The 10392-nt window shown below is 44.8% G+C and overlaps 1 protein-coding gene across 1 annotated transcript; it reads right to left on the reverse strand.

Annotated features, from left to right (window-relative positions):
* Nucleotides 1-236: 236 nt before the first annotated feature.
* On the reverse strand, nt 237-9935 carry LOC138156185 (serine/arginine repetitive matrix protein 4-like). Its single transcript, XM_069081395.1, has 4 exons — nt 9670-9935; nt 6789-6899; nt 5681-5824; nt 237-4679 (listed from the first exon to the last, which is right to left on the reverse strand). Exons 1-4 carry the CDS (start codon nt 9933-9935, stop codon nt 4415-4417), a joined length of 786 nt encoding a protein of 261 aa, XP_068937496.1. The 3' UTR covers nt 237-4414.
* Nucleotides 9936-10392: the final 457 nt, after the last annotated feature.

Genomic DNA, 10392 nt, shown 5'->3' on the forward strand with positions numbered 1-10392 from the left:
CTCTACCAGCTCCTTTAGCTCCTACTCTATAATCTTGAGTCTTATGTAGAAGGGGGAGGATATTGAATTGAATGTGTAAGGACCTTTGGATATATCAGTTTTTGTTGAATTTTAAAGACCTTGATAGCACTTGTTTCTTTGTGGTCTTCAATCTTTTTCCTAAAAGCAGAATGCTAAGAAGAAATTCTGAAAAAAGAGTAAAAAAAAAAGAAATTCTGGGCAAAAGAGACTCCCAGGTAACTGGGTTCTGGTTAATTGAGGCTCTTTATTGACATGATAAGGTTTATGTTTCACTTAGGGGACAGAGGAAGGAAATAAGAAAGACTGATAGAGAACAGGAAGGAAAAACTCAGTAGTACCCCGGGAGACATGAGGATTTTCAGCTGAGACATGTTAGGTCTTTGGGCAAAGACCGTGAACCATTTCTGACCTCCCCAGAGTCATGCTTGGTGACAATTGACTTCTTTCCATTTCACAACTATTCGCATAGATATAAGATGCAGTAGCTCAGTGTTCTATTTCCAACAAAAAACATGGCTCCCCACAAACACTCAGAAATTTTTAACCCATACTGTAAAGATCCTTTCAAACCAAGACTAGGGCATTCAAACAGGTTTGTGTTTAACAGAGCCACACTAATAGGAGAAGAATAACAATGACCTTGAGAAATAGACCCAAATTTAAAGGGTTGACTCAGAAGAGACAAATGTCTCTGAGGCTGGAAATTGAAACATTGAAAAAGTGGGGCAAAAGATCTAAATAGCCCATGGGGCATCATTCCTGTTGGGGGTGGGGGGTTGGTCTTTGGAGTCACCTGACTCAAAAATGAATATCTGGGTGGTTCTCTTTTCTCTCCTGGGTTGTCAGTCCTGTGATTGATTTCTGGGTCCCTTATAAACTAAGTGCTTTGGAAACTGACCCCCTTGAGTCAAAATGGAATCTGTTGGATAGATTCGGCTGCTGTGGGGTAGAGATCATTCAGCATAAGACATTGAACTTTGGAATTCTCCTTTGCTCTTCACAGGGAGCAAAGGGACCTATCCCCACCCACAGCACCCAGAACAATAACCACAGTAAATAATTTGATCAGATGGACCTCCCAGTGAGGTAGCAGGTGAGTGCTTGCATGGGTCTCCCAGCTCGATGGTTTCTGCCAGGTTGGAAAAGACCAACAGGATTGTCCTTCCTGCCCACCCCCACAAAGTGCCATTATCCATGCTGCTCTCATCATAAGATTTCACAGGATCCAAGACTATGCTTTGGTTACACCAATGGATAGGGTAAGACCCAAAGGCTTACAACCCAGCTCCTTGAGGTGTCCTGAGAATCTTCTTGTAAACCCTCAGACTTCCACAGTGACATGAATAAATTAGACATAAAAATAACTTAAAAGTGCCCTCCCAACCACCCCCCTGCTTGTCCCTCCATATAAATAAATAAATACTGCTAAATGGTGACCGATTGCCTCCAAAAAAAAATTTGGATAATAAATAAATAAATAAATAAATTAGTAGGGTTTTCTCCAGTGTCAGCAGAGCAGAAACCCCCAAGGTGTAGTAGCTTCTACAGAATAATATGATTTGAAGCAGTCCTTGAAAAGTGATCCAAACCAATTCCAGTGTTGTCCTCATAGAGAGACAGACTGGGCTATAAATTCTCCTTAGTTAGCTTGCTTCCTTCTCAGAGGAGGCTGGATGACACTCAAAGGCCTTTTGTCCAAAGATCTCCATGAAGAAAGAATGTCAGGTAGACCTTGCAGTAGATATACACGTTATCTATACATCCACTTTTGCTCCCCTGTCAAGGTCCCTCCTTGTGCCTGGGACACAACTTTTCTCTCTTTTTTTCCCTATGGTGGTGATGGCATGAGTTTGATGTTAGGAAGCTGGACTAGGAGATGAACTAGTTTGACCTTGGAAGCAGGGGGTCTGGGTTAAAGTTGAAGGGGAAAGCTGGGGCTCCAGAGGCAGGTGAGGGCAGGGCACTGGGGGGGAGAGACCTCTTAGATACTCTCCCAAGGTATCTGACAAGGTATGTGGCAGGTCTTTCTTGATCCCCTTGCCATCTCTACCCACCACATCACCACTCTCCCTCACCTATATTTCTCCCCATGAGCAATCAGTAGTGTTCATAACTTCAAGGAAACTTCAGTTGAACTTTGTTCTTCATCCCTCTCTCTAGTGACCATAAACACCAATAGGCTCTCCCATGTGTTATCTGATGGTTTTTGGTTGGCCAGATATTTGGCATCTGGGGGCTCAGGGTCCCAGAGAGCCTGACAGCCAAAGGTGTGTGCATTGGGGGGCGGGGGGTGGAATAATTAAAGTTCTCAGCTGCTGTAAATGGAAGACCAACATAGTGGGGCCAAAATGCTTCACACCATGAGAAGGTATCTGACCTGCCTCCCCAGGGAGGAATAATAAAAACTGGATTATCCTCACAGCCCCTTCCACTCCACCCTACTTCCCTGCCTGTTGCCCTGACTAGTGAAACTCTCACCCCTCCCCCACTCCTGACAACTGATCTGCCCCCTTGTTATTTAAAACTTCCTCCTCTCACTCTTTGCACCCATCATGTGATTTCACCCCTTGGCATTTGTGGTTTGCTGATCAGTTTACAGCTTCCCCTGGCACCAGACTTTGGGTTACATCAAGGAGCAGGAGTTAGGGCTAGACCAGGATGGGGCTTCCCCCAACTGAAAGTGACCAACAGCTAAATGCCCGAGGTGTGAGTTGGCCAGTTCTCCTCAGGAGCCTTCCCCACCCAGGACCCAAGCAACTTTGGCTGAGCCAACCTAAATTCCCTGGAGGTGAGTGGGTTTGGGAAATAGGGACTTAATCAGAGAAATGGAAGCATTGATACCACCCTTGACCCAAGAGGCATCACAAGAGTATGACTCTGGAGTGCTTGAAGTCTGGGGTTTGGGATTTGGGAATAAGGGAGGTTATGGGCAAATGCTGAGGGAAGAGAGGCCAGACTGGTAGGCATCAACTATGGCATAGATCAGTGGCATCCAAGGTATTTCCAGCTGGTGTCTAGATGAGATGAAGTTGGTGCCAGCTGGGAGGACATGAATCAGATCTTGTCCTTGGGGTTCAGAAAAAGAATCACAAGTTCTGTGAGTCATTCAGGATCTAGCTGCTTGGATGCAGGTGGCCTTTTATCACTTGCTTCCCCTAGCCTGGAGGACCCTGTTGATGTTGGAAATGTCAATGCCTGTTGTACTGGGGTCTTGCCAAAAGGCCTAGAGGAGACTGGGCAAGTTTTTCCTTCTGAGTGGCTTATTAGAGCCTCAGAGTTGATGGCTCATATGCCTGATGAGATGGTGGTTATATGAGAAAGACTAGGTACAATAAGGAATGGGAGAATATCTTCTCTTCCTCATTGGTCACGTCTTCCTCTTTTTTGTCAAGGCCATCACTCCCTGTCTCACTGGAGTCTGCCAAAGACAGATTCATCCTGGTTTGTCATCTTTCATGATATCGTTCCCACAGAGAAGTGAGTATTTTCCAAAGTTCAGAAGCAGGTTGGAACTTGAGATAGTCAAGCCAAGTAGTTGATTCTCCCTTCCCAAGATCTCCCTTCCACCTTCCATGCTGAGATGATATGGCTGGCCTTGAAGCCTTTACAGGATCAGTGGTCAGTATTGAGTTTCTCTTCCCATTCCCTCTTCTACCTTTCCCTACCCCCCTGCCAGTCCACAACTTCCAAATAAAATGCTCCCATTGGTTTTTTTCTGGTTCTCATCTCATCCTCCCCATTCCCTATAACCAGAGGCACCCACTGGGATGGTGTGGCTACTTAGCATTCCTTCACTAAGTGGGGAAAAGCAAATTTGGGGGGCTGTGTGCTTCAATAAGCTTCTGCACCCCAGGGTAATGCTGCCCTTTGGTTTTCTCTCTTGCTATCAACCTGGATTTAGGGTGAGCTGCAAAATAACAGCTTGGAGTTAGGATGGTGAAAATGATGTCAGAGTGTCTATGTGTACCATGTAAGGGGAAAGAGTCAAAATGGCATCCAATGGGGTCCATTGGCCGTGCCCTAATTATGGAACAAAGACTTAACCAAGTGGAGTATTGTAAGTCCAGTGGCATCCCTGGTGCCCCCATGAAGCCCATATCTGAACCGTGGCCTGGTGGTCCTTGGATCATACAAAGGCTCCCTCTGCCTTGGGTGGGTTGTTTTCTTCCCCACCCCCACTAGATTCTGGTCCAGAATGGCTGCATGGCATGTGTGACTCATGGCTGGCTGCAAAGGGGAAGAGAGTGGAGCTGGTGGGTCCTCTCTTCAACTTGGAGTAGAGGGAAGGGTTGGGGTAGGTGGGGGAGGGACCTAGAGCCTCCCCGGGACACAAGACTTCTGTCAGTACCAAGAAAGGGGCCAGAGTCTGGAAGCCACGGCTGGGAGACCTCCCTTAGCGGCCTGTGCTCTCGTAGCTGCCCTCAGAGGCATAACTCCGGCTGTGGCTCCAGCTCCGGCTGTGGGTCCCAGGTTCACTGGCACCATCACTGTCGCTGCTGCTGCTGTCACTGCTACTTCGACTGCGGCCACTGCTGCTGCTTCGAGAGTAACTTCGACTGCGGCTGCGACTGCTGCTGCTGTCCCAGGAGGAGTAGCTGCTGAGGCTGCTGGAGGAGGAGGGGCTGGGTCGGTAGTAGGGGATTGGACGTTTCCGGGCACTGAGGGAGAGATAGGGACATGGAGACAGGAAGGGGAAAGAGGTGATGGTTAAGGACACAGAGCTGGTGACTTGACTGAACAGGAGTCAGGGGCAGACGGGTGACTGAACCCCAGCTCCCCTGCCTCTTACTATTTTATGCTGCCATGTCTTTGTTAGTCAGGGTCCCTGGATTGGAATGTCACTGCTAATCCTAATTTGTAAAGTGGGGATCATATGTGATTCTTGGTTTAAGCTACTTCAAAGAAAGAAAAATATGAAGGGAGGAAGGAAAGAAGGAAAATTAAGGGAAGGAGGAAGGGAAGAGGAAAAGAGGAAAGGGAGGGAAGAGGGAAGGGATGGAGGAAGGGAAGAAAGAAAGAAACTTAAGGGAGGGAGGGAGGAAAGGAGGAAGGAAAAGAAAGAGAAAGAAAGGAATAAAAGGAAGAAAGAGAGAAAGAAAGAAAAAGATGAAGGAAGGAAGAAAGATGGAGGGAGGAAGGAGGGGAGGGATGGAAGAAGAAGGAGAGGGATGGAGGAAGGAAGAAGAGAAAGAAAATGAAGGGAGGGAGGAAGGAAAGAAGGAAGGAAAAGAAAGAGAATGGAAGGAATGAAAAGAGGAAAGAAGGAAAGAAAGGGAGGTACACAGCCATTAAGACAAATTCCTTCTGTCTCACACTGATAGCTGACATTTATCTAGTGTTTCCTCCCCTTTTCTCTCTTTGTATTATCGGTGCCTAGTACTTAACACTTAACAATGTTAGCACTTAACGAATCTTTGTTGACTATCTACTGTACATCTATTATCCCATGCAAACCTCAAGACAGTCCAATGAGGTTGGTACTTCAAATATTTTCCTCATTTTGCAGACAAGGAAACCGAGGTGGAGAAGCCAGTGTCAGATGTGGGATTTGAACCCAGTTTTTCCTGATCCCAAGTCCAGTATGCTAAGTACTCTGCCATATCTGCTGAGGGTAGGTAGCCCACCTTCCTGGACTGCCCAGTACCTAGGCCCCTCTCACCTTGTGATCCGACGAGCCTCCAGGTGGCTGGGGGAATCCCTTCTGCGCTTTCTCATGGGGGAGTAAGACCGCCGACGTCTCCGCTCTCGGTCCCGAGGGGTTTCCTTTTCACTGGGTCCATATTTGTGGTCTCGTTCTCTGTCTCTGGGGGTTGGGGAGGGATGAATCATGGGAGAAATGGCTATGGCTAAATAAGGTTGCTGCAGATGCTCAGACACTGACCCTCATCCCTCAGGCCATTGACTGTCTACAATGCCCATGGTTCATTGACTTGGCTACTGTGTGACCTTGGATAAGTCAAACTTGCTTCCCTGGGCTTCACTTTTTATCTCCTTTCCCCTGGGTCTTCGAGAGGCAACAGTGATAACAGAACATGTGGGCTGGAGGGTATCCCTAGGGGCTAATTAGTTTAAGGTACCCTTGACTCTGGGCACCTACACATTTCCAAGTAAATTAGAAATGGGAAATTGCTTTGTTTTTTAATGACCTACTTTTGTTCAAATTTATTGTGCCTTTTATGGGCTTGGGGTGGTACCTGACTCAGAAAATGAAAACCTTTACACAGTATTTCCCTAGCTTACTATGAGCCGTCCTCATAAAATATGGGCTTGGTCTAGGACTGGGTGGAGGGGAACGAGAACAGGGGAGCAGGAATCCGGGTGCATGAGAGCCTTCTGCCTTTTCATGAAAGAATGAGAATAAAAATAATAACTGACATTTAAAGGTATTTAAAGGTAGGGGCTGTCTTTTGCTTCTTTTTGCATTCCTGGAACTTGGTACACAGTAGGTGCTTACTAATTGATTGATATAGCACTTACTATGTGCTAAGCACTTTGCAATTATCATCTCCATTGGTCCTCACAACACCCTGGGAGGTCCCCACTTCGTAAGTGAGGAAATTGAGACAGACAGGTGAAATGACTTGTCCAGATCACATAGCTAGTCAGTGTTTGAGGTTGGATTTGAATTCAGGTCTTCCTGATTCCAGTCCCAGAATTCTACTCACTGTGCTACCTAGCTGCCCCAAGGGAGCAACAGAGGACATTGAGAGATTTACATCTGGAGCCATTTCAAGAGTCACAGATGTTGAGAAGTTTGAGTCAAGTACCTGCTAGGGCTATACCGAGTGTAACTGGGACTCCGTCGGGGCCGGGGGCTTCTGCTTAATGGACTCAGCTTGCCGGATGTGGATGAGTAGCTGGGAGACCTTGTGTAGGACCTGTATAAGGAGAAACAGCCTGTCTGATGGTCCTGGCTGAACTGTAACCAGAACTCCCATAGCCCACCGAGGAAAGGTCAGCGGCATAACCCAGGTGTGGCACAGGGGAAAGAATGGGTGACAGCCTGGAAGAATGGGGAGAGAGAATGTAATTGCATGATGTCCCTTCACATAATCCACATTATAGGAAAATTTGCTGCGGCATCCAGTCTCTCATCTGTTCTTTTAATATAGGCTGTCTGTTCCCCGTACCTGGAGCATGCTCCCTCCTTATCCAGGACTCTTGGAATCTCAACTTCCCTTCAAGGTTCAACTCAAGAGTTATCTCCTAAGATGAGTCAGCCATTCAATCCCCAAGCATTTATTGAATGCCAATATACGCCAGGCTCTGTGCTGGACATTAGCAAGTAAGACAGTCCTTACTTACTCTTAAGGAATTTACATCCCCATGAGGGAGAGACGTATAGAATATATATGAAATGACTGAAAGGTAGCTGTGGGTCAAGGCCCCTAGAGGCTTTATCTCCTAGCTGTTCTTTGTCCTTCATTCTCGAAGGGGACCGTGACATTAGGAAACCGATGCCATGTTTAAGGAAGGAAGAGCCCCATCAAAAAGGACTTATTGATTTGGTATCGAGTTTTGTATTTGCTTATCTGAGGACATGTTTCCCCTGGTAGAATGCAGTGTCTTTGAGGGCAGAGATTGTTTCTTTTGTCCTTGTGTCCCCAATGCCTAGAATAACGTTCAGTGTATATATGTGTTTATGGGAAGAGGAAGGGAAAGGAATGGAATAAGCATTTATATAGCCCCTCCTGCACTCCAGACACTGTGCTAAGTACTTTACAAACATCATCTCATTTGAATCTCACAACAACCCTAGGTATGTGCTGTTATAATTCCCACTTAACAGTTGAAGAGACTGAGGCAAACAGAACTTAAGTGTCTTGCCCAGGAAGACTTGAGTTCCAATGCAACCTCAGATATTTACTAGCTATGTGACCCTAGGCAAGTGATTTCACCTCTGTTTGCCTCAGTTTCCTTGTCTGTAAAATGAGGATGATAATAAAAGCAGCCCTTTCAGGGTGGTTGTGAGGACCAAATGACAAGTATTTGGAGGTGGTGCTGGAGGAGGGGTGCTGGAATTAGGAAGGCTGGGCTTCAGCTGCAAAGAGTTCCCCTAACTCAGAGATTAGTATTAAAATGAAAACGATGGAAACAACTGTTCTTATGAATCAATTAGAGAAATAATTAATGTTATTCAAATAATCACTTATATATTAACCATTTATTATTAATAGGAATATTTTCTTCATCATCACCATCATCTCCCTTGGCAAAACAACAGAAAGAACAACTGTCCATTCCAATTTTTATGCTAGCATTTATGTATCTGTTTTCCGCTGCTTTTAAAGAACACTGAACCTTCAACTTGTGTATATGTATGTGTGTGTACATGCTTGTATGGGTGTGTGTACATGCTTGTGTGTGCATTTGTGTATGTGTGTGTGTGAGAGAAAGAGAGAGAGACAGAGAGATCAACGTGGCTCCTTCTGCTCCATGTCCTTGGGATCATTTGTATCCTCTAGGATTAGAACGATCAATTTGGAGTTTAAAAGCACCTCAAAGTTCATCTAGCCCCACCCTCTCGTTAAAAAAAAAAAAAAGGATTTCAGGGCTGGCTAGGTGGTGCAGTGAATAGAGAGAACCTGAGTTCAAATCTGGCCTCAGAAACTTAACACTTACTAGCCGTGTTACCTTGGGCAAGTCACTTAACCCCATTTGCCCTGCCTTCCCCCCTACTAAAAGCCAACAAAAAAAAAGAAAAAAGAATTTCATTGAAACATGTTTTGACATCACAGCCATTGCTGGACTTCCACCCCCACCCCGTCCTTTCTACCTGATAGAATCCTACCTTTAAAAAAAAAAAAGATAATAAGAAGTCTATGTTTCCCCCTCATCCCCACCCCAGACCTCTTCAGACAATAATACAACACTGACTTCTAGGGGGCGCCTGTGTCTCTTAATAGTAGTCATATAATGTGATATAATAGGATACATTGTAATACAATGTAATGTGATATATAATATAATTATATTGTAGTATAGTATATTGTATAATTGTATAATAAATAATAGATGTCAAGATTTTCTATGATTTGCTATGCTATACTATAATATAATATGACATGACATATAACATAACATAACATAATATAATATACACTTTAAGGTTTACAAAGAGATTTATAATTATTATCTCATTTGAACCTCACAACAATCCTGGCAGGTAGGTGCTATTATTATCCTCCTTTTACGGTTAAAGGAAATGAATTAGACACAAATTAAGTGACTTGCATAGAGTCTCTCATCTCGTAAGTGACAAAAATAGTGATTTGAACTCAGGTTTTTCTGATCACATTCTAATCTGTAAAATAGGGCCAATGGACTCCGTGACCTCTGAGATTCCTCCAGCTCTAGATTTAGAAGCTCAAGACTCAACTTCTAAGGTTCCTTCTAATTTTAGACATATAATCAACGATACTCTGGTGGGGACTCTGACTGAGCTGTGGCCAAGGTTCAGATCTGCTACTTTGGTTCAAGAAAATGACTGGAATTATCTTTGTGCTAGTGAAGCTGACCACCCCCAGATCCCACTACCCATCCTCCAGTGAGCAAGCAAAAGAAAGAAGACAGCATTTCTTTGCTCTGGATCCTAAGAGCTCTGGGTCCCAATAGCTAGAGTCAGAATTTGAGAAGTGATTTACTGACCTCTTCCCTGAGGAGCTTGAGCGGCTTCGTGTGTACCTGGGGGAGGCCCCCCTGTGATTCGGTGAAGGGGAGGAGTGGCTGGAGGCTGGGGAGGATCTGGCAGGGCTGCTGTAGGAGCTAGCCCTGGAACAGGCTCTCAGTGGGGAGGTCCGAGCTGGTGAGGGGGCAGGACTCAGCTTCTTCACCTCCGAGCAGCCAAGGCATGGTGACTGGAATCCTCTGGAGATGGGGAAAGTTGGGATATCCCCAAATGAATGCAGATTCATTGCAGTGAAATGTTGCCATCCCAGTCTGAGGCCTAGCACCCTCAATTTCTTGTATTTATCAAAAGTAGCTGTTATAAGCATAGAATGTAAACTCCTAGATGGCAAGGATAGATAAAGATGCATTTTTCCTCTCTCTTTCCTTCTTTTTCTTTTCTATTTTCTTTCTCTCTTTTTTCTTTCCTCTTTCTCTATTCCTCTTCTTTTCTTGTTCCCTTTTTCTTTTTATTTTCTTATCTTCTTTCTTTATTTCTATTTATCTCTCCCTTTTTCTTTCCTCCCTCCCCCTTACTCCTTTTTTCTCTTTTCTTGCTTTTTTCTTTTATTTCCTTTCTCTTTTCATTTTTCTTTCTTTTTCTATTTCTCTCTCTTTCCTTCTTCCCTTTCTTTTTTTTCTCTTCTATGCCTCTTCCTCTTCTTTCTATTTTGTTTCTCTTTTTCTTTTTTCTATTTCTTCCTT

This window comes from Petaurus breviceps, unplaced genomic scaffold, assembly GCF_028583685.1.
Source record: "Petaurus breviceps papuanus isolate PSGF00001 unplaced genomic scaffold, PetGlider_PUasm1.0 99, whole genome shotgun sequence".
Taxonomy (NCBI): Eukaryota; Metazoa; Chordata; class Mammalia; order Diprotodontia; family Petauridae; genus Petaurus; species Petaurus breviceps.

Coding starts and splice junctions, on each gene's coding strand:
- LOC138156185 (XM_069081395.1), bottom strand. CDS start 9,935: ATGAATCTGCATTCATTTGGGGATATCCCAACTTTCCCCATCTCCAGA. Junction 5,825..6,788: donor ACTCGGTATAGCCCTAGCAG/GTACTTGACTCA, acceptor CCCAACCCCCAG/AGACAGAGAACGAGACCACA. Junction 4,680..5,680: donor GAGGCTCGTCGGATCACAAG/GTGAGAGGGGCC, acceptor TCTCTCCCTCAG/TGCCCGGAAACGTCCAATCC.